The sequence below is a fragment of the Moschus berezovskii genome, chromosome 2 (assembly GCF_049115385.1).
Source record: "Moschus berezovskii isolate FMDL1 chromosome 2, NW_MosBer_1.0, whole genome shotgun sequence".
NCBI classification, from domain to species: Eukaryota; Metazoa; Chordata; class Mammalia; order Artiodactyla; family Moschidae; genus Moschus; species Moschus berezovskii.
This window is the reverse complement of record NC_142461.1, coordinates 36,887,847-36,913,248: the sequence shown is the minus strand read 5'-3', so window position 1 is coordinate 36,913,248 and position 25,402 is coordinate 36,887,847. Positions and strand designations below refer to the sequence as shown.

General features: G+C 34.6%; 1 protein-coding gene across 2 annotated transcripts in view; it reads right to left on the bottom strand.

The window, feature by feature from the left end:
• Nucleotides 1-25,402, bottom strand: part of ERBB4 (erb-b2 receptor tyrosine kinase 4) — a 1,317,642-nt gene that overhangs the window by 271,604 nt on the left and 1,020,636 nt on the right. The window contains exons 16-17 of one of the 2 annotated variants that reach the window (XM_055398441.2): nucleotides 21,107-21,151; nucleotides 20,911-20,985 (exon numbers count right to left, since the gene is read on the bottom strand). In XM_055398441.2, coding sequence (XP_055254416.1) covers nucleotides 20,911-20,985; nucleotides 21,107-21,151 — 120 coding nt within the window. The remainder of the gene's footprint in view (nucleotides 1-20,910; nucleotides 20,986-21,106; nucleotides 21,152-25,402) is intronic. The other variant, XM_055398442.2, reaches the window with a different exon arrangement.

Genomic DNA, 25,402 nt, shown 5'->3' with positions numbered 1-25,402 from the left:
AAGGTAATAATCAAAATATTTTCTCCTAAAAGCTGTGAAAAGAATCCTTGGACCAGTTGTTACTTTTGTTTTCTTGGAGGGGTTTGGTTTATCTCTCACCCTCACCACACGCCTACATACCTGCGAGCTAAGTCGCTTCCTTCATGTCTGACTTTTTGCAACTCCATGGACTGTAGCCCATGAGGCTCCTCTGTCCAAGGGAATCTCCAGGTAAGAATATTGGAGGGGGTTGTCATTTCCTTCTCCAGAGTGTCTTACTGCTTCCTGACCCAGGGATCAAACCCACATCTCTTAAGTCTCCTGCATTGAGAGGCAGGTTCTTTACTACTAGCGCCACCTGGGAAGTCCCCTCACTCCCACCATACTGTGTCAAAGTGACTAACCCAACTGTCATTCCTGATCCCCTGTTCCCTAATAGCTTCTAATTCAGGGATTTTTAAAAAGCTCAACAATTCCCCCAGTCTCTCTATATCCTGATGTAAATTAAGAAAAAAAAAAACAAAAAACAAACTCTGGCCAATGAGAGAAAAGCAAATGTGGCTAAAAGAATTCTGGGAAAGGACAAGTACAACTGATGAAATCTGGCCCTCCTCCTCTGTCCTCAGAGGTAATGCTAGAGCTGCAGCAGCCATCTTGCTACCAAAACAGAAAGATAAGAAAATGACATGGATTCTGACCCTGATGTTACTGCTCCATGGAACCAAAGGCAATAGTAGCCCCCACACTTCTAGACTTCTCTGTATTTTAAAGAATAACACATAAACCTGTTTGTTGAAGCTGCTGACATCAGGCTTAATTTCACTTGTCACCCAAGTAAAATCCTAAGTGTAAAAGGAACGATGTCCAGATTTTCCAAGTTTTCCTTCTTTACTTGTGTTGAACTATCAAACACTTTATCTCCAGATAATCACATTTTTAAAAACAAACGATACAGATAACTCTTCCCTTTTCGGGTAACAGTTAATAATGCTGGTGCTTCTATTATGTCTGCTTAAATATCAGTCTCTTGGTTATTCAACAGGCTTTACCTGCATCAGCCTTGACTGAATACTTTTATAGTGGGTCAGGTGGGGAGATGCCCTACACATTTATAAGTAACACTAAGTAGAATCTTGCAAAACTTCAAGAGTATAGTTTCTGAATTGTGGGATTTAAGTATGACATATTGGACAGATTGTTCAATGCTATCCATTTTCAAAGAGACAAACTTCAAAAGTACTAAAATGTTTTCAAAATTTACGAACTTTAAATGCTGTACTAGAAGATCAATAAGTAGAACATGAAGAAAGCAGATTTCTTCATTACATTTAACTTGGAAAAACTACAGATATTCAGTTTTTTTCTAAATCCTGGACCCATAGTATCTTGGAAGTAACCCAAAGATAAAAAATGATAGGGTGAAGCTGTTTCTGTCTATCTCTTTTAGGATACTCTACAGAAAAGTCAGAGAAAAAACAAACAAACACTCCTTGTAGAGAATTTTTGGTCATTGCACCCCACTTTAAACAATGTTTTTATAAACAATGTTTTTAGCATAGAAAGGATTTTTTTTTTTTTAATGTTCTAAGGGGAGGTTTATTGTGACCAAAATCTCAACTACACAGTTTGGAGAATCTAATAACAAGGTTTAACAATATACCTCCTTTTTGAACTTATATAAGCCCAATTCCTAATTAGAAAACATTTCTAATTATGGGGAAACCCATTTTTTTTTTTCCTGAAGCAATTGCTTACAAGACGTTATGAGTCCACAGATGTTCTGAATACAGATTTAGAGCCACCAGATAAAACATAAACATAGAAAAAAATTGAACCTAAGTCAATTCAAGCAATATTGAAATAATAGCAAGAAGACTTTATACTTTGCCTGAAACCATTCATTTACATGCAAAAGAAATCATTATTATTAAAGAAAAAATCCATATCTACATTAACCAGATTCTCTTCTCAGCTAGAATATTAATTTTTCAATCTGTTCCTTGCCTATTATTTTTCTATTATTGAAATTATGTATACTATTAACATTAGGCCATATTTGATACTATATTATGTACTGTCTGGGCATCCAGGAAAGATAATTTAACATGTTATAATGATTATTAAAGAAACAATCTAAAAGAAGTATGAAGTAGACCTATTAATTTTTTATTTTAAATTTCTCAACTGATGCAAACTTTCTTCTTCTCAGTCTTTTAACTTTTCAGGTTATATAACTTTATTTTTCCATGTGAGATATTACCTGGTCATATGGCTCATCTTATAATCTTGCCAGTTGAGTTCATGCAAAATTTCAGTTTTTCTTCGGGCAAATAGAAGAACAAGAGATGGCAGTTAATAGGCCTTAACTTTACTCCATGGCAGTGATTTGGAAAACACCATCATCTCTTTTGTGACCACTGATATATTATTAGTACTTTAGTTTTTTTGGCAAAATAGTAAAAAACAAACAAACCAAAATTTAATTTACAATCTAATTTAAAGAATTAAAATATGGAAAGCTGTTCATATGTACTATTGAATAAAGTATGTTCCTGAATAATGCGTAATGTTCCTATATCTGTAAGTAAACAAAATCTTCTATTATTGTATTAATATATATGACTAGTCTATGGGTAAATGTGTAAAAGGAAAAATAAACATATGTACACACATATCTCTATATTTAATATACTGAGGATTTTTTACTTTTATAATTTTAAACATCATTTTAAAATACATTGAAGATAAAAATTAACCTTTAAAAAAACAGGAAGAAGAAAAGAAAAAGAAATATCTAAATCTCAGCTAGTGAGCTTTAACCATCAGGATGTTGGATATCTACCTTTACTGGTTTTAGATTTACGAGAGGAACATGACACAAATTTTCAAGATAAGAGCCATGGTTTGAGGATAAATTTAGTTTCATCAATGCAATCAGACTCAAATATATTTTATTTATATGGAATTGTTCCTCACAACATAATTCCTTACATAAGATCATTTCAAGGAAAATTAAATAGAAAAAAATCCTGGTTTCTTGATACACAAATGTCCTCTGCCTGCACAAATGCACACAAAAAATTGCTGATGTTTATGGCAATGGTATAATTTGAAGTAACTGTTATATATCAGCATTTTGCAATTATCACTACAGGTACTGAAATCTGTTAATTTCTTAGAACACACACAGGATGCTGTTAGACTCTGATTAAATATTTAACAGTCTTCTAATTTAATGAGTACAGAGTCATTGATAGCAAACCACAACCTGTTATTTTTCATACAAAAATACAAAAAGATGACTTCACTTGCATACACACAGAGTATCACACTGCAAATTATTGATGATTTGTGAATTAGCATCAGAATATTTTAAAAGCAAAAATTAGCACAATTTATATTTGAGTTTAAAAATTCCACACCTCATTACCCTCTTCACAAATCCACATATATTAAAACATACTGTTCCTCTCTCTCGGTAAGATGGCTTCATCTACAACTTCAGAAGAAATATAGAACATTAAACAGAAACTGCCTCAGCCTTTATTCATTTATCTTTCTGTATCCTCTGTTTCTCTCTCCTGATAAAATGATATCAGGCATCTTCTTGTCTCCAAGTCTAATCCTTTCACATTTCCTCTGCCCCAAAATTATTCTAGATTTTTCAGTAAATCCTAAAATTGGTCATCTCTCCTGTGTCTCTAGTCTGTCACTCTATAAAGTCTTCCAAAACAGACTGACATTTCATCCATCTTCAAAATATCCTTCTCTTGATATTATTCCCTCTCCAACTGTTTCTCTCTTTTTCTTCATGTGTAAATCTCTCAAAATACAACAGTAGTTCTCTGTATTTCAAATTTCCTATTCACTTTTACTCCATTTGTATGTGGAAAGAACTCCATAGATGTACATTAATTTTCCCACTTAACATCACTTGGTTCTACCAATATCACCCCAAATTCAATGCATCCAAAAATACATTCATGAGTTTATTACTCTCACACTATGCCACATATAAGTCATTGTTACCAATATCCATCCAACGTTGCAAGTCAGAATCCTAGGAATAATTATAAAGAGTTTCTTCTGTTAATTATTTAAGACTTCAAGTGTGCATGCTTAGTTAAGTTGTGTCTTACTCTTTGCAATCCCATAAACTGTAGCCCACCAGTCTCCTCTCTCCATAGGACTTCCTGGGCAAGAATACTGTCATTTCCTTCTCCATGGAGTCTTCTCAACTCAGGAATCGAACCTGTGTCTCCTGCACTGGCAGGTGTATTCTTTACTACTGACCCACCAGGGAAGACCTCCTAATTACTTCATATTTAGTTAATTACAAAACCCAGTAACCAATTTTAAATTCTAAATAGCTGTTGCATCTTCTCATTTCTCTCCATCTTCCTCCAACTCCCTGGTTTCCCAATTTCCTGCTTATTTATGTCCCAAAGCCTCAATCACCCACTCCCATTTGGTAGTCGTATTTATGGCTCCACCACTAGAATCTTTATTTCAAGTGCACTATTTCAGGTTAGCAGCTTCTTTTTTAGTTCACCTAGGCTAGTATCTCTACTTCATATATTTAACAATATTGGGAAGTTCAGGCCATTGACCTCAATGTGTTTACAATGTCCATTCATTCCCACTTATATGCCAACTTCTTTTATTACTCAACAATTTTTATGACCTTTGTTATTATCATTTATTTTTCATATAGCCTTAATTCATTGATCTCTACTTCCTGGCTTTAGTAGATACCTGGCAAAACTCCAATTCTCAGTTCAGTTCAGTTCACTCGCTCAGTCATGTCCGACTTTTTGTGACCCCTGAACCGCAGCACACCAGGCTTCTTTGTCCATCACCAACTTCCGGAGTTTACCCAAACCCATGTCCATTGAGTCAGTGATGCCATCCAACCATCTCATCCTCTGTCGTCCCCTCCTCCTGCCTTCAATCTTTCCCAGCATCAGGGTCTTTTCTCATGAATCAGCTCTTAGCATCAGATGGCCAAAGTATAGGAGTTTCAGCTTCAAAATCAGTCCTACCAATGAACACCAATCCTAGGTAAACACAAATTTTTACCCATGCCTACATTATCTAAATAATCATAACACAGCTGAATAAAACATGGCAAAGAGATCATTTTAATTTATACTATACATCTAGTATGATTTCCTTTTACATTTGATGAACTCAAATCTTCCCATTTTAAAAAATTCTAATATCATATCCCCTGTTGTTCAGTCACTCAGTCATGTCTGACTCTTTACAACCAAATGGACTGCAGCACGCCAGGCTTCCCTGTCCTTCACCATCTCCCGGAGATCGTTCAAATTCATGTCCATTGAGTCGGTGATGCCATCCAACCATCTCATCCTCTGTTGTCCCCTTCTCCTGCCTTCTATCTTTCCCAGCATCGGGGCCTTTTCTATTGAGTCAGCTTTTCGCATCAGGTATTGGAGCTTCAGCTTCAGCATCAGTCCTTCCAATGAATATTCAGGATTGATTTCTTTTAGGATTGACTAGTTCCTTTAGGATTGACATGTTTCTGACAAAACATGGTCCACTGGAGAAGGGAATGTCAAACCAGTTTAGCATTCTTGCCTTGAGAACCCCATGAATGGTACTGTCTACCCTACTCCAATTTAAAATGATACATCATCTTATATTTTATTTAAAAAGATTATAGGTTATGAATTACCCCATCTTGTTACCAGCAAATCCACCGTCTACCTGCATATGTGGCTATAAGCTCTAAATTTCTTCCAGTTACAATGTATGCATAGTCTCTGTTCCTTTCTATGGCCAACTTCTCTACTTGTGTGCTGCATTCCTTCTGTTGTTCAGTTGCTTGGTTGGGTCCGACTATTTGTGACCCCATGAACTGCAGTATGCCAGGTTAAAAACTAAAGAAAAATTTGCCTGTAGTTGTTCAGTATCTCCTGAAATACATATTTTTCCCTTTTTTTTTTTTTGCATTATTGCCATCAGCTTATAAATGTTATAATTTCCTAATTTAACAAAAATAAATACACAGGAAAACTTTTTTCTTGAATTCATGTTATCTGTTTGCAGAAAACACATTTGGAAAGATTTCTCTGTACAAGTTGTCTCTATTTCTGTCATATCTTTTTCTTAAACCATTTCAAGTCTTAACCCATTTTGTTGCTACTAAACCAATGGAAATTGCTCTTATTTTTTCAAGTTTCAACATAAGCAGGCTTACCTGGTGGCTCAAATGGTAAAGAATCTGTCTGTAATGCAGGAGAACCAGGTTCAGTTTCTGGGTTGGGAAGATCTCCTGTGGAATGGAATGGCTACCCACTCCAGTATTCTGGCCTGGAAAATTCCATGGGCAGAGGAGCCTAAGCAGGCTACAGTCCTTGGGGTTGCAAAGAGTCGGACATGACTGAGAGACTTTTACTTTCACTTTCCATCTTGTCAGATAAGATGGTCAATTCTTCTCTATCAGCGTTAATCTTAGTCAATCCCTTTCACCTAAGAACCTTTTTCACTTGGCCTCGAGAATTCTTTATTTTTTTTTTCTCCTACCCTCAATTTCTCTGTCTTAATCTCCTTGTTATATTATATACTTTCCCTCCCTTCTGTCTCTTAAATCAGGTGTCCCCAACCTTTAGGATCTAATGCCTGATGATCTGAGATGAAGCTGATATAATAATAATAGAAATAAAGTGCACAAAATAGGTGCTTGACTCATCCCCAAATCATTACCCACCCCACTCCCTCTGTGAAGAATTATCTTCCATGAAACCACTCCTTAGAAAATGATGGACTATCCGAAGGCTCATTCCTAAGTTTACATGTCCATATGTACTTTCTGCCTGTTGAATTTCATCTGTTACAGATTTAAATACAACTGATAATTCAGACCCCTCTCTTGAGCTCCAAAGTGTTATAACTATCTGTCCATGCAAAATCTTCACTCAGATATCAAGCCTATCATGTCCCCAACAAAATTTTTTATTTTCCTTATAAAATTTCTTCCATTTCTTTTTGAGTCTTCATCTCAGTTTTTTTTCCATTTCTGTACTTTAAAAAATTTAATTTTATTGGAGTATAGTTGCTTTACAATCTTGAGTTATTATCTGCTTTACAGCAAATAATTGGCTATATTTATACATATATCCATACCTTTTTAGATTTTCTTCATATTTCTTCATATTTTTTTAGATTTGCTTCTCATTTAGGTCACCACAGAGTAGTGAGTAGAGTTCCCTGTGCAATACGGTTAGTTTTCATTAATTATCGATTTTATACATAGTAGTGTATATATGGGAGAAGGCAATGGCAACCAACTCCAGTACTCTTGCCTGGGAAATCCCATGGAAGGAGGAGCCTGGTAGGCTGCGGTCCATGGGGTTGCAGAGAGTCGGACACAACTGAGTGACTTCACTTTCACTTTTCACTTTCATGCACTGGAGAAGGAAATGGCAACCCACTCCAGTGTTCTTGCCTGGAGAATCCCAGGGACAGGAGCCTGGTGGGCTGCCGTCTTTGGGGTTGCATAGAGTCGGACACGACTGACGTGACTTAGCAGCAGCAGCAGTGCATATATGTTAATCCTAGTCTCCCGACTCATCCCATCCCACCACCCTCTTCCCCGAATTGGTATCCATAAGTTTGTTCTCTGTATCTGTGTCTCTATTTCTGTTTTGCAGTTAGGTTTATCTGTCACCCAGTTAAGTCAGATAAAACAGCCAGATGTCATCTGCTATATTTTTCAATTTTATTATCACAACATCATCCAATCCATTTACAATTTTCCTCACAGTAAATAAAAATGCAAATAAATAATTAGAAAATGATATTGAATATTTTGTGTCTTTTATTACACTGTAAATTTTACATTAGGGATTGTGTGAATTTTTTGTTTATTCTCTCCTCAGTGGTGACATGTAGTAAATATAACAAATATTTGCTGGCAGGTTATTATTAAGCAGCATACATAGATTAGTGAAGTTTTTCTTCTTTTAGCATTTCAAAAAACAAACAAAATATGGTATGTTGGATTGTATCAACAGTGGGAAGACTTTTTCTTAGCAGAAATTGCTTTTCACTTTATGAAACAAAATCAAGTGACTCACATTCTAGGGACTCATCCTCTACCTTCTGTACTCACTACAATTTTCAATCAATCTTGCATATATCACAAATCTTACAGGACAAACCAGAGAGGAAAATCTAAAGAAAAACCCTGCCAAAACCCAGCACTATATTGTCTGTTATTTTATTTCTGAGTGTCCGTAGAGCTTGGATTCTTAATTCCACATTTGATAAATTAGTCTGGGGGTGGCAGCATTAATTTGGAATTAGTGTCTGGTCTGATGGAAGCAGTTATTATATGGAACCACAGTCCTTTTACCAAATCCATCCAGAATTTATAAATAACTGCCACTTCAGAAAATATTTAAGACATCACCTACGTTCATTCATAAATGTCTTTGCTTTGTCACTAATGTATTAACATATAGAAAGTAAAAAATATATTTATATTATAATGGTACCATCCTACAAGAGTATATGTTTGGAACAGGGGAAGTATTGCTCTATTCTGATCAAGCAATACCAGGTGTATTATTAGAATAAAATATGCTGTGTGAGGATAAGCATTATAAAATGCTATACATCAGAAGAAGGATAAATAGGTAAAAGCCAGGACTGAAGGAAAGATAATGGGTGAAATTCTTTTAGTAGTCTCTAAAATATTAAATCATCCTCACCAAAGGGACTGCTCTTAACTGTTCTTCCACTTGGGAAACATTTTAGTAGAAGGAAGAAAATGTAGTTTTTAGAATCAATCAGACACAATTGAACTCAAATCTTTGCTCTTTGACTTATCAGTTAAGCGATCTTTTGTAAATTGCTTAATTACTCTGAATCAGTTTCCTCATTTGTTAAATGGTAATGATGATAACTATTTTATATCATGAAAATTAAATGTGACAATGTGGTGCACCTGACAGACATATATTAGGTTTTGTATTTTTTTTTTTAAGAATGGCAAAAATCAAGCTTTAAATATGAGAAGATTTTGGAAAAAGCAACACTATTCTAAGAAAGAAATATGAAGTGGCGTTTTGATTTTTCCATTGGTTCTTTCTTTTTGGTGCACAGTACAATGGTGGCATTTCCCCTGGGGTTTGAACTTGGGATTTGAACTCTAGAATTTGTGATACAGAAGTTAAAAAAAAAACAAATTTAGAAACAATTTTGCTTTTTTTCATTTAAAAAGAAAGAGTTTTTTTTTTCCCCTTCAATATGTAAACTTTTTATAGTAAGAGGTTTTGTTATTGCTGTTTTATTTTTAATTCTACTAAAAGTAACTATAATTATTTCATAAATGACTCAAACATATGGAATCATTTACTCTGGGCAGAGGAACAGAATGCTATAAAAATTACAATGGCTACAAACATTCAGAGTTTATTAGAGGTGGGTTTCCCTTTCCAGATTATTCTTTCATTGGTTATGAGTTATCGTGAAATTACTAAAATGAAATTACATTATTTTTGGTTTGAGGGGGGTTGGTAGCAAATAATGAAATAACTGTGAGGAATTTCATTGGCAAATCAAAGTGCTCTCTGTTAATTAGCTCCTGCCTACATACATAGTTTAAAAATAATTGTATGTTTATGAAAGAGTGATTAGTTAGGGAATGTGCTGAGGTAATAAGAAAAAATCACGAAGAGAGCAATTTAAGCTAATATTCACATATCATTTTATGTAACCACATCACAGAAGGGGGTCCCAGTTAATTAGATTCCTTTAGTTAAGTAGGAAATATTAAAAAAGGAAAAGATTCTCAGGATTCAATCCAATGTATGCCTGGGGGAATACATTATCTGGGGGAATAACTTGGACTCTTTTCTGAATGTATTTATATCTTAGTGTGTGTGTAAGGCATAAAAATAGAGACTTTGACCTATACTTAAGAAATGTTTCTTCTTAAATATTGTTTTTATGACATATAAAAATGGAAACAATATTTTAACAGAGATGTTGGCTACAGAATATAATTTGAAGAAAGTCTTAAACTACCACACAATTGCACTCATCTCACATGCTAGTAAAGTCATGCTTAAAATTCTCCAAGCCAGGCTTCAGCAATACATGAACCATGAACTTCCAGATGTTCAAGCTGGTTTTAGAAAAGGCAGAGGGACCAGAGATCAAATTGCCAACATCCGCTGGACCATGGAAAAACAAGAGAGTTCCAGGAAAACATCTATTTCTGCTTTATTGACTATGCCAAAGCCTTTGAATGTGTGGATCACAATAAACTGTGGAAAATTCTGAAAGAGATGGGAATACCAGACCACCTGATCTGCCTCTTGAGAAAGCTGTATGCAGGTCAGGAAGCAACAGTTAGAACTGGACATGGAACAACAGACTGGTTCCAAATAGGAAAAGGAGTACGTCAAGGCTGTATATTGTCACCCTGCTTATTTAACTTATATGCAGAGTACATCATGAGAAACGCTGGGCTGGATGAAGCACAAGCCAGAATCAAGATTGCCGGGAGAAATATCAATAATCTCAGATATGCAGATGACACCACCCTTATGGCAGAAAGTGAAGAGGAACTAAAAAGTCTCTTGATGAAAGTGAAAGAGGAGAGTGAAAAAGTTGGCTTAAAGCTCAACATTTAGAAAACTAAGATTATGTCATCTGGTCTCATCACTTCATGGCAGATTGATGGGGAAACAGTGGCTGACTTTATTTTTCTGCACTCCAAAATCACTGCAGATGGTGATTACATCCATGAAATAAAAAAGATGCTTACTCCTTGGAAGGAAAGTTATGACCAACCTAGACAGCATATTAAAAAGCAGAGACATTACTTTGCCAACAAAGGTCCATATATTCAAGGCTTTGGTTTTTCCATTGATCATGTATGGATGTGAGAGTTGGACTGTGAAGAAAGCTGAGTGCCAAAGAATTGATGCTTTTGAACTGTGTTGTTGGAGAAGACTCTTGAGAGTCCCTTGGACTGCAAGGAGATCCAACCAGTCCATCCTAAAGGAGATCAGTCCTGGGTGTTCATGGGTAGGACTGATGTTGAAGCTGAAACTCCAATACTTTGGCCACCTGATGCGAAGAGCTGACTCACTGGAAAAGACCCTGATGCTGGGAAATTGAGGGCAGAAGCAGAAGGGGACCATAGAGGATGAGATGGTTGGATGGCATCACCGACTTGATGGACATAGGTTTGGGTGGACTCCGGGAGCTGGTGATGGACTGGGAGGCCTGGTGTGCTGTGGTTCATGGGGTCGCAAAAAGTCGGACACGATTGTGAGACTGAACTGAACTGCAATATATCTCCATATCTTTGAGTGATTTTCTATTTTAAAATGGACAATACTAGGAATTCTAAATGCAGATCCAAATGATCATATTTTTGTTTTCACTTGTGGAAGTTTATAAGATCTGTGGGCACATATAAATACACAGGTATATGAAATGGGCTCAGGGAAATAGATGCTTCTGCCTGGCTCTGTAATCTATTCAAGATGATAAAGACCCTTTTGTGAACATGAAAAAGGATTCCTTCCACTATTCATGGAGTCTTTCCTGGTCACTAAGATGGTAAAGGCTCTGTCTGCAATGCAGGAGACCCAGGTTTGATCCCTGAGTTGGGAAGATCCTTTGGAGATGGGAAAGGATACCCACTTTTATGTTCTTTCCTGGAGAATCCCATGGACAAAGGAGCCTCACAGGCTACAGTCCATGGGGTTGCAAAGAATTGGACACAACTGAGCAACTAAGACTTTCACTTATTGTGCAAAATATTCATTGGAAAAAGATGTATTACCCCTCCATCTACATATCACATTTTAGAATCAAAATCTGTGAACTCCAAAGAGATGAAGCAAGAAAAATTTTACAGCTTTTATATATTAAATTTTATTTCATTCTTTTAAATATCTATATTTAAAATACTATAAAATACTATCTTTTAAATAGTAAATTCTATTTATATAATTGCATAGATGACTTTGTGATAAAAGGTTTTCGTTGATAAGAGTATTCCAAGTTTTACGATGACAGCTCTAGAGCAGTGCTGTCCATGAGATATCTAATTCGAGCAAATGATTATTTATAATATTCCTATACACATATTTTTAAAAGAGACAATTAATTATAATAAAATTCCATTTAATCTGATATATCCAAAATTACTAGCATTTGAATCAATATGGCAAAATTTTAATGAGATAGTTTATGTTCATTTTTTCATATGGTGTCTTTAAAATCCAGTGTACATTTTACAATTACAGTACATATCAATTTGTTTTAATGATGTTCAAAGTTAGTGACCACTTGTGGCTTATGGTTACCATATTGAATAGCATAGGTTTATAGCACTCTTATGGAAGACTCATCTCTCTGATAAATAAAAAGAAATGCCATAAATTTGGTGTTAACATTGAGGCAGTTGGATCCTGATTATTCTGTGAATTACTGCTCACAAATGGAGTACTGAACACCTAGAGCCAATGTGTATATTGACCCCTTACCTTATAGAAAATAAATGTACAAAAGAATCCTGATTTTAGTTCTAAGATAATAATTTAAGTGCTTGTTTTTTTTCTCTTTTTCAGACAAACAAGGACTATATTATTTGAAGGTAGTACGACCAATTTCTCTTGGACTTAAAGGTGTTCTTATATGGCAAAGTTACATGGGATGAAGGAAACAAAATTCCTTCCAGGACAGGAAGAAATAAGACAAAAATCATTCAAAGTAATATAGTAGGCCAGGTAGGCAGAATTCAAAGACGGCTCCCAGGATTTCAGCCTCTAGTGTATAAACATACATTTACCCAGTTATTCAATCAAATACTATTCTAGGTGTATTGCAAAAGAATTTTGCAGTGCAATTAAGGTCCCAAATCACTTGACCGTGAGACAGGGAGACAATCAGGTAGGCCTGATCTAATCTCAGTTGACTTTGAATATGAGTCTAGAGGTCACAGAGATAAAGACTGAAAGAGTCAATAATGAGAAAACTGGCACACAGTCACTATCTTTAAATATGGAACAGGCTGCATGACATGCTACATGCCCATGGCAAAAAGCAAGCAATGGAAGACAGCCACAGTCCTACAAGTGCAAATACTTGGATTCTGCCAATCGCCTGACTAAATTTGGGAGAGGACTCCCAGCTCTGGTTGAGAACACAGTCCAGACAGCACCTTGATTTCAGCCTGGTGACATCCTAAGGAGAGAACCTAGCCATGCATGTGCTTTTACCTATAGAACTGTTCTTTTATTTTTGTTTCAGTTTTTAAGCTGCTATGTTTACGGTAATTGTTTACATGGTAATAGAAAACATATAGTAGTTGAACAATTCATTCACCTTACCTAATCATAAAGCTGTTTGTTTTTAAACTTTACCATTTAGTTATCAAGTATACAATCCAAATCTATGATATTTTGAATTTCAAAATAGGTTTTGAGGGAAAACTATGATACCATTAGATGGTAAATTCACTAATATCTTCACATTGGAAATGTTTAATACATTCACAGTTATACGATTACTCTGAATTTTTCTATAAACACAAATGACTTCACACACACACTAAGCATGATTTTAAAGATGAAATACCAGGAGTAGGCAAATGACCAAGGATATATGTTATATGTGTTAACCCTAATCGTTCTATAGCATATTAATTCCAAGATATTCAATCCATTGTATTTGGGTGCTGACTGGATGAAAAGACATTATCTTAGCACTTTCAATAATTTACTGATAACTTTTGTGTCAGATTTAAGTAAGGGATTATATTATATATATGTGAGTGTGTGTATGTGTGTATGTATATATGATACATATATACAGGCTTCCTTGGTAGCTCAGATGGTAAAGAATCTGCCTGCAATGCAGAAGATCTGGATTCAATCCCTGGGTCGGTAAGATCCTCTGGAGAAAGAAATGGCAACCCACTCCAGTATTCTTGCATGGAGAATTCCACTGACAGAGGAGACTGGCAGGCTACAGTCCATGGGGTTGCAAAGAATCGGACACAACTAAGCTATTAATACTCACACACATATATATACACGTGTATGCCTAGTCATGTTCAACTCTTTGCGACCCATAGATTGCAGTCTACCACGTTCCTCTGCCCATGGGATTTCCCAGGCAAGTATACTGGAGTGTGTTGCCATTTCCTACCCTGAGGATCTTCCTGTCCTATCGATCAAACTTGTGTCTCTTGCCTCTCCTGAAGAGGCAGGTGGATTCTTTACCACTGCACTACCTGGGAAGTCCTATGTATATACATACTATACCTGCACATATAATTTACTGTTTAACATATTTGCATGTTAGTCACTTGAAAGCATGAAGTCAATTCTCTTTATTAGGAATTACTTGTTCATTTTGCCATATCTGCTACTTTTTCACTTCCTTTGTACATTGTCAATACATCTTTCTATGTACTACAGAAATGTTTGCAATGGTTTAATATTTTTAGTTGGTTGCAATATAGACAGCTCTTAATCTGAAAGATATTTGTTATATATATATAACATAATATTCTATATATATAATATTCTAGTCTACTAAAATTGCAATTAAAAATACTTAGTAATGTTGATGACATACCTATACCTGTTAATTGTACTTTATAAGAATATATACGCCAGAGGTCAAATCTTGGGAAAAAGACAAGCAAAGTACATTTAAAACTATAAATATTTGTATAAAGAAAGGAGCTAAGCCTTCAGGAATATCTCTTATTTTTTCCTTCCATTCAATAAAAGACATTCAGTAATGAATTTCAATGAAACTTAAGATATTTTGAGAACATTGACAGAAGGCAATCCTGACTTCATTCCAGATCAGAAATTACTAATTATAAACACCATAATTTCTATATCATAGAAGGATGCTGATGGAAAAGAGTAAAAAAGTATTCATAATGGTTACCTCAATCTACTAAATTTTTGCTCTGACCCTTAACTGGTATAATAAACATCTTCCCAGTTCAATAATACTATCTTTAGGTTTTCTATTATAGTCCTACAGTCAATGCTCTTAAAATCTCTTTTGACTTTCAGTCAAAAATATGACTTTGGGTCACATTTTTACAGTCAGTAAGTTTGAGTTTAATATTAATGTTTCTAGGATCTGTAAAAGCTTTGTAACAATGTATGGACATTTTAATATCATTACAAAAGCCATTCATGCAAACTGCACCACTGAATACCATTGTTTAAAACAACCACTTGAACTGCAAGAGAAGGAATTAACAACAATTGATCTGAGATGTTTTACTCTTGACTTAAGATTCTTTGATAATTTTGGTATTTTTTGAGTACTTCAAAGTGTGGGAGCCAAATCAGCTGGAGAAAAAGAAATTCACCCACTCTCCTTCACCTCTTTGAACTCTCTTTAATTCAAAAGTAAATTTAATATATGAAACAAGGTGGAATGAGGATAAACTTATAATGAAAAGCCTGTGTACTTTTATTTATTGAACTTATGGATCATAACACAACTGTCACTCAAATAACGTAACTGTTTACAAGCAACTTTGACTATTCTATTTGGACATAAGTTACAAATTAAGTTCCTTGGAGGCAAAACAAGCAAAGAAAAAAGATTGTGCCATTTGTGAAAGTAGTGCCAAGAACATCACATCAGCCCTCTCATTTGTCACACATGGGTCACACTGCTAAAGGATAAACTGTTATGTGACCTCTTAGGTATTAACTACTATATCGTAAAGTAAAAGTGTCACACAGGCATGAAACATTTCACACGTCTGCCCATATGAGATTTAGGGAGTTAAACTAAGTTCAATTACCTTATTTCATATTGTGAAGCATCTGGAATAATTGAGTTGAAACAAATAGCCAGATAAAAATGTTTGAAAATGCATCTATTAGTTGTTCTGTCAGTTGTTATAAATTCAATAAAAAAATTATTAAAGTTTGAATTGCTAACTAAAAAAAAAAAAAAATGCTTTGCCAATAGAGTCTTTCCTTGTTGAGATGAACAATTTAGGGCTCTAGGAGAGTAAGAAACTAAGATTTTTAAAAAGCTCTGGATATATATTTGACTAAGAAACAGAATAGAATATTTTGTTCTAGCAGAATCTATACGAAAACAGCATATATACAAGCTAAAATAAATAGCATCAAGAAGAATATTAAAAATAAAACTTTTCTAAATGTATTTCTTCATAAGATTCTTGATGGAATAGGAAGAACATCAAAGCTAAATGCTATTTTTAAGGAATTTATTTCAAATAAGGAAAGTATGGAGAAGTTTCAAAATATCAAGCATTATTTTCATTGTAAGTAGCATATTCTAGGAGACTACAAGTAAAATAATAAATTCTATTCTATCTTATCCAATCTTCTTGGAAGAAATTCCAGCAGCAGCCTACAAGGTAAATGGAGTGTGGAAAACCAATTCGTAAATTGCAGGGTTGGGAAAGAATAACACTGCTTAGAAAATGAAAGTCGATCAAGATTGGAAACATTTCACCTGTTTTCATTTAAATCTTCAATCTCTTTTCCTGCTGGTTTAGGAAACAGAATAGAGGATAATGGGGCAGTAGGGAGTATGAACTCTGAATATCTTGAAATGACCACATTGACATGCTCAATGTAATTTTCTGTTACTAAAAGTACACTAGGTTTTAGATAATCTCCCAGTTAAAATATTATGTATGAAACTTAAAACAATTATTTTCTATCATGTTTTTGTCCTCCTATTATATAAAATTTACTTTAATCAATTAGGAGAGAAGCTTAAACTGCGATGGAATTTAAACATGAGAAACGACATGAAATATAATATTACTAAACTAGATCCCTGCTTTCAATTAAATATATATCCACCCCATTTCTGAGAAGTAAGCATTTACTGTAATACTTAGGACCTGAAAGGAGATACTTGTTATTTCTTATCCAACACATGTCAAAACACTCCACTCTCATAAATATTTTCTGAAGTGTCCAAGCTAAATATTTTATGCAGATTCCAAACTGCCTTATAAACAGCATCTGACAAGTCAGTCAACAAGTCAATACAATTGAAGAACAGAGACAACATAATGTAAGAGTCAACGTAAGAATAGAATAACTTAAACTGCCTTAAATTTATGTTAAAAAAGGTATTAATTAAAGATATCTAGAGAGATCTCAGAGAAGGCAATGACAGCCTACTCCAGTACTCTTGCCTGGAAAATCCCATGGGTGGAGGAGCCTGGTAGGCTGCAGTCCATGGGGTCGCTAAGAGTCGGACACGACTGAGAGACTTCACTTTCACTTTTCACTTTCACGCATTGGAGAAGGAAATGGCAACCCACTCCAGTGTTCTTGCCTGGAGAATCCCAGGGACGGGGGAGCCTGGTGGGCTGCCGTCTATGGGGTCGCACAGAATCAGACACGACTGAAGCAACTTAGCAACAGCAGCAGCAGCAGAGAGATCTAAAAGGAACAATTAGCTATCTACTATCAATTATTTGAAATCATTAAACTAAGAAATGTGATACAAAATTTAGGTACTTAGAACCTGAGAAATTCGGATGTGTTAACTCCATAGCCATTAAATTACTGGATTAGTGACCAGCTATAAAATACTTACGGGCTTCCCTGGTGGCTCAGAGGTTAAAGCGTCTGCCTCCAATGTGGGAGACCCGGGTTCGATCCCTGGGTTGGGAAGATGCCCTGGAGACGGAAACGGTAACCCACTCCAGTATTCTTGCCTGGAGAATCCCATGGACGGAGAAGCCTGGTAAGCTACAGTCCACGGGGTCGCAAAGAGTCGGACACGACTGAGCGACGGAACGGATAAAATACTAATAGAGCACAACCTCATGAAATTTTTAAAAAGATTATTTTACTACTATTTCAACTAGATTCATAGCCAGCATCAGTGAACACATACTAAACAATGGTTCCTTTTCATTATCCCAGTTAATCTTCACACCAATTTTATGAGGTATAAGAATTCCCACTTTAAAATTTGCCATTATTGTCCTCATTTTGCAGATAAAAAATATTGTAGAGTCAATACTCGACGCCAGGTTTTCACATTCAAGAACCTCTGCTCTTTACTTGTACCAAGGCCTACAGGTGATTTTTCATCAGAATGATGGACTGAACTCTACAATCTATATGCTGCTACCAGTCATGTGCAGTGCAGAGTCACTTCGGTAGTGTTTGACTCTTTGTGATCTCATGCACTGTAGCCCACCAGGCTACTCTGTCCATGGGGATTCTCCAGGCTGTCATGCCCTCCTCCAGGGGATCCTCCCAACCCAGGGATTGAACCCAGGTCTCCCACATTGCAGGCAGTTTCTTTACCATCTGAGCCACCAGGAAAACCCAAACTTATTTATGGGAAAGTTAATATGAATTTGACCTGTTAACCTAAGACTAAAAGGAATGGCCTGGAAATCTAAGTAAACAACAGGAATGAAAATTTCCAAACCATTTATTTAAATGTTGGAAATATTAAATTTGTAACACACACTATGATTTTGAGTGATAAACATCAATTACTATCACTGAAAACCTAAGTCATCTATCACTATGGTTTTAACACTTTCTCTGTCTCTCCATATACCTATGCCTATGACCTACTGCCACTGGTACCAGTGGCACTTGTTAAGACAGCGATTTTCAAGATGACAAAAGAAATTTCCTCCCTTCCTTTAAAGGGCCTATCATAGGGGCAGAGGGACATATCAAAGCTCCCTGAGTTACTCTGGGAGACTTGCTACCCTTTGGAGGGGTATGCTCCTCCATCCTTACCCTTTAAAATATTTTCTATCTAGAGAAATGATAAGTAATATGTACTGAGTGATTTTGCTAAACCAGGCACTATCTTACTGACTCACTCAATCTTCCAAGCCAACTTATGAATGATATTTATAGTCCTATTGTATAATGAAGAAAGCGAAGCTCAGATAATTTAAGGAACTTACCTACAGTCCCACATCTAAAAAACAGTAGAAAATCTGATTCCAAAGACAGCACATTTAACCACCATATTATATTGCCTCTTGCTAACTGGTTGCAATGATTATAAAAAAATCATCAAAAACAAATGCGTATACAAGCTTCAAAGTGATAGTACAGTGACTCAAGTCTCAAGGAGGAAAAAAATATATATATAGGAGTAAACAGATATTTGTTTTTAAAACTGCAGTTTGGGTCTTAGGTTCTCTTTCCCTCCTTGTCTCTCTGTGTTCCCCTCTCATTTATTTATTATTTTTTTCATAATTTGACATTGCTGTAAATAGTTGTATTAATAGATCTTGATTGTGCCCAAATGCCAAAGTGCCACTGTTGTATAAATCACTTAACTACCACATTCTTCTTTTTAGAATTTGATTTCTCTATTTATTTTATTAAAAAATAATTTACTAATAAGAAATATCATGTTAGATTGTTTTAAAAAAATTTAAAGGCAAATATCATACGAATAAAAAACTACAACTAAATCAAATGACATAGATGAATCTCATTTATATAATATTTAGCAAACGAAGTCAGATGTAAAGAGTACATAGTGCATGATTCAATGTATCAAGTACAAAAACAGGCAAATTGACCTGCGTTGTTAGCTCAAGGGAAATGGGCCTTGAGAAGTGTCTCTGGTTCTGATACTGTTCTGTTTCTTGATCTGGCTGATGATTACACAAATGCTTCATTTGGAAAAATTTATTGAGCTTTACATTTATGTTGTGCATATTTTTACACAACATATGTTACACTTCAATCAAAAATTTACATTAAAAGGCAGTGCTTTATCCAAAATGATTACTTTGCTAATTGTAATTTAGCACTATTTTCTCTTCCAAAAGATATAATTGTTTCATAAAGAAAGCTAACAGTATTTCCACACCACATTGTACAGTTACTATTTTCCTAAACAAGACGTGTTTTAAAGTCAAATTTATTGAGGTATAATTTATGTACAGTAAAATTCATTCTTCTTAATGTAAAGCATAGCCATTTTTGACAAGTTCATACGTTCATGCAACCATCATCACTATTAAGATACAGAATAGTTTCATCATCTCTTTAAATTGCCTCACGACTTTTTGTAATAGATCTCATCTCCCTCTGCCCCCATCCCAGTTCCTGGCAACTCTGATCAGTTTCATTCTCCATCTCTCCATCGTTCTGCCTTTTCCAAAATGCCATATAAATGGAATCCTATAGTATGTACTCTTTAAAATCTAGCTTCTTTCAGTTAGCGTACTGCTTTTGAGATCCATCCATGTTTTGTGTATATCAGCAGTTTGTTCCTTCTATTACTGAGTGATTTTACAAGGTATGGATATACCACAATTAAAAGACACCTGAATAATTTCCAGGTCCTGGTTATTTTGAATAAAGCCATTACAAGCGTTTGTATATAGTTTTTTGTATAAACATAAGGGAAATACTTTGCTTTTTAACTTGTACTGAATATTTTCTATACAGTCTTTAGTTTATAGTAATCCTGATACCTAGGGAATAAACCAACCAGTTCAAAATAAAGTCAGAAATTAAATCAAGTAAGAAACACCTCAGAAAATAGATCAACTTTTGCAAATTACCCTCTTAAAGATGTTTCTTTCTGCAATCATCTACATAATTAAGAACATAAAGATTCTATTAAAATTCTAGGGTAAGATTTAAAATCATGTTTAAATTATAAAAAATTAAAGAAATCAATGATATTTCTAATTTGGATTCCAAAATCTTAATGAATAAAGGAAGAAGAGGTAAGAAATATGGCTTGAAATGTAAAGAGTTATATACCTCTCTCATTACTCCCTGACGTAACATATTATAAACTTTATCCAACTGGTTAGTAGTTTTTTCTTTTTTTCTTATCCATGATAATTGGGAAAGGATTTGAATGACAAAATGGAAACATGGTAGATGTTACCTAGCATGTTGTGGTAAAGTGGAATGGCCCGTCCAAAGGTAGTAAATGCAGTCATGACTAGTGGGACCGCTACACCTGCAGGCAATTACAGAACAGAAAACATCATTCTCCATTCACAGTGGCATGCACACACATGCACCAGTGCTCACACACGGAGCCTTGGAGGAAGAACATGGGAAGCAAGCACACCAAGTACCTATCCATCAGGCCGATGCAGTCTTCTATACTTGAGCCTATGCACCTGTAGAAGGTCCAAATTTTAAAAATACAAGGAAAGAAAAATTAGTCATTTTTCAAAGAATCAGGAAGACCAACATCAATTGTGTCAAATCCTAATTATAGTTATTAGACAACTTCAGAACATCATGAATTTAAAGCTGGTGAGGAGATGATTACTTGATGGATACCCAGAAGTGAACTGCAAATACAACATAAATAGAATGCAGAGAAACAAGTTCACGTAAAGAAAAGTGTAATCTGTTTCTGTGGATAACTTCCAAACACATATTGCTCATCTCTAATACTTTAAATTCATTAGCATCATTCATGATTATATGTCTTGATGAAAAACTTAATATCTCAATGACTATAATTGGTTTCATGTATACAGTGTCTTCTAAAATGTTCTAAGGTTAAGTGAAAAACAAAATAAAAAAGGAAACATGAGCTATTCAATATAATAGAATAACCTGATGTTTAATACTCATTAAAAATTGATTTTAGCAGAAAATGAGTTAACAACCTTTAATGCTATTCTCATGGTTACTTTACATAATCACATTACTCCATCCCTTGGTTGTGACAGTCTTTAAAACATACTTATCTATAAACATGAATTCATTTAAAAAGCAGATTAATTTGTTTCACCATACTGCAGTTTATCTTGAACTTGTTTTTAAAAGAGCAATGCTATAACAGGCAAATAAAAACAGTTTTATAAACTGCCATAATAATTAACTCAAACAATAACAAATAAATACACCACAAGGAAATGAATAAATTGAGACTCAGGTAACTACAGAATCCACTGAAGTTAATATTTAAGTCAAATAATGTAAGTACACAGAATTCTGATTTTGAAGTGTTATAGAAATATTATTCCTTCCATCTTCCAATGAATTTGAATTGTATTTATTTCCCTTTTCTCTCATTATGGACATATAGCTCTAGTGCATTATCAAGTTTCCTGGTACAGCTATGACTTATTGAACTAATTCCACTGGCAATATTTTTTTCCCCAAATCCTCACTTCTAAAACTGAAAAAGAAGCTGAAATTAAAATCATTACATAATGAATTAATAAAGTTCTCATGTATAAAGCCAGACTGTCCACTTATCTATAGAAAATTATAGAACAGTGGTAAACAAATATAACTATGTATGACAATAATTAAGTCACTATTTTCCTATTTAATATCAGCTATCATATTCTTACTAGGTGAAAAATTATTTTTATTTTGAAAATTGGCTTTGAGTGGCCCAGATAAATTTTAATGTACAGAAATACAATAAAAAGGTGTTTCAACAAAAGCAAATAAAATATATACTGAAAAAATCTTTTAAAAAACCAAATAAATTAAAATTGAAATACAGAGCACATAACATTGGATTGGTTCCATAATCCATAATGAGAACCACTTCTAAAAATAAAGATTTAATTGCTATAAAAGATTCCAAATTGTATTAGATGGCTTTCTTTTATTCTCAAGGAGTCATTTTTCTCTAGTTTCCCATTATATCTCCTTCAAATGCTTTTTTTTTAATACGATATTGCCATTTCTGTAAAATCTATCGTCTACTTATTATTACCAAGTGATAATCTGAAAGCTATGGTTAGTTTGCAAACTGTGTCTTTCTAATCATCTTTGAAAGATAAAAATATGTGAAAGCAACATTTAACTTGAGGGGAAAGTATGAGAAATGAAAGATTTTCATTCATTCATTGAATGAAACAAAACAAAACCCTTTGTCACATGTCTTCTAAGTGTTCCTACTATTCCAGGAGCTGGGGGGAAAAAAAGATGAATTGGAAATTTTCCCTATTCTTAATGAGCTTACAATTTAATGAAAGAGACAGATGCATAAACATATGTGTATTGTATAAGATGATAAATGTAATAAGGGACATAAAAGAGTGGCTTAGGAGATGTGGAGGAGGGAAAGGCAGCTTCAGAAGATCATGGTAACCTTCATGGAGAAATTAAGAGGCTGAAGTTCAGGGTCCTGAGCACTGGATTGGAGTGGTAATAACTTCTAAGGTATAAGAAAGAGCAGCAGCAAAAACATAGATCTGAGGAAAGGTAGGATGTGTATGCACAGACACAAATAATTCTGAACAGTTAGAGAACAAAATATGACACAACAGGGAGAAGGAGAAAAAGAAGCTAGATCATTTAATAGAAAGCAGAACTTGAATATGATCTGCTTAAAAATAAATTTAGTGGAAAACCACTGCAGGGTTTTAAGGAAGTTGTGAACTTGCTGTATATGTGTTATAGCATTGATCTCTTTGCCCTGTAAAGACTAGTCAGCTAGGAGACCTCAGATAGATTTCTTTGGCCCTGAGGCTGTTTTAGTCTAGGTAACAGATGATGATGCTTAAATGGGGAGAATGGTAACTAGGATAAGAGACAAAGGGAGAGATTTAAGAAAGGTATGGGGGGTTAAAAAAAGTGGCTAATGGCTGGTTTGATGATGGAAGTGGAAAGAGCCCAGGAGTTAAAGATGACTCATATTTCAAACTTGGAGAATAGTGGTACCATCGGTGGGAGTATACCAGACAGAAGGTGACAGCTTCTTTTGTGTGTGTGTTTTCATGGAGGAGGGGGTGATAATTTCAGTTCGTGGTTAACTAGAGTTTAGTGTGGTTTGTCCTACATCCAGGTAGAAATGTTCCTCACAGCTGGAGAGATGAGCAGTGGGGAGGGGTTCAGGAGGAGAAGGGGGAAGCTGGAGGCACAAGTACAATGATCCAGCTTTGAAACAGCATACAGAAGAAGGTTGAAATCACGTAAATGGATGTGACAGCTGGAGAAGGATCTTTAAAGTGAGGAGAACAGAGAGTGAGACTGAAACCCAAAGAACTCCAATAATTAGTAAATGACATCAGATGAGCTCATATGCCAGAAACAGGAAAATATGATTGAGTAAAATTAATTAACTGCAGTGTCGTGGTGGTCCAAGTCATGAAAAAACTTCAGGGACTGGATGATCATCATTGTCAGTGCAAGACAGGTCTAGAAAAAGAACTGCTAAGAGTATGTTAGTTGACATTGTCAGGGTCACTAGAACTTAGGTTGTTATGACTTGAGAAGCAAATTGGAAATATGAGAATAGAAGCAAAGGAAAAGGGAGGAGCTCTTGAGGGGGCAGGATGTGAGGTCAAGAAAGTTTATCTAGGAGATTTTGTAGGATATTTGAAATTTCAAGGTATATATAAGTTGAGGATAAAAGAAAAATGGAGGAGGAGGAAGAATAAGAGTATGACTGAAGTGGCCATATTTTTAAACTCAATACAAGCCACTGTGTATTTAATACATATATTCTATGTCAACTCTACATAAACAAATTTGCATAAGCAATTCATATTGATTCAGAAAATAAAAAAATAATGGAAACATCAAACTTTTGAAGTCAAAATCCCAAATAAGAGACTGAATAAAAATGTGAAATAATACCATTCTCTACATAATTAGTGTCCTAAAGTAGATACTTTTCAGAAAATTCAGAAAGAGAAACTATAATATGTTATCAAAAACACTCAATTTGAAATATTGAACTGTGTTTAACATATACTTGTACTTACTGATTTATAAACACCTTGATGTACCCATAGAAGTAACATAGTTGAGATTTTGACAAAAACTTTTCTAAATTTTAAAATTAAAATGAAAAGATATTTTTAAATTTTATTACAAAAGTATTGACAATAATCCCACAAGCAGCCCTACTTGTTTTCTCCATTAATGAGAATTCTTTCACTATATACATTTATAATATAAAAGGAAGTAATAAGAAAAATATTAATGCATAATAGAAAACTATATATGAAACCATGGTTCTAATATTACTAAAAACCTTGAATGGAATTTTTAAAACATGCCCTATAAAAATAAATATCCTAGTTCATGTCTCAAAACAAAATTAAATTGACATTTGTCATGAATGTAAGTGATGTTAGTAAAGAAACTATAATCTTTGCCCTATGACCATTCTCCTGCATACTAAACTTAGGTTACAAGTCCTCTTTTAAAATTTTGCTAATTTTACATATAAATATCATTTCTATGTTTTAAATTCCTGTTAATCGCTTCAAAATATAGAGAGGGATCACTAATGGAGGAGAGATACAAATTGCAAGAATAAAAATTCACTGAACTGTGACTTCCTAGTGGTCAGGAGCTGTGTCTTATTTATTTCTGAATGTGGCTATAACTGGATCTGAGACACAGTAGGTGTTCAGTATAGCAAAGTTGAAGAATGAATAAAATGG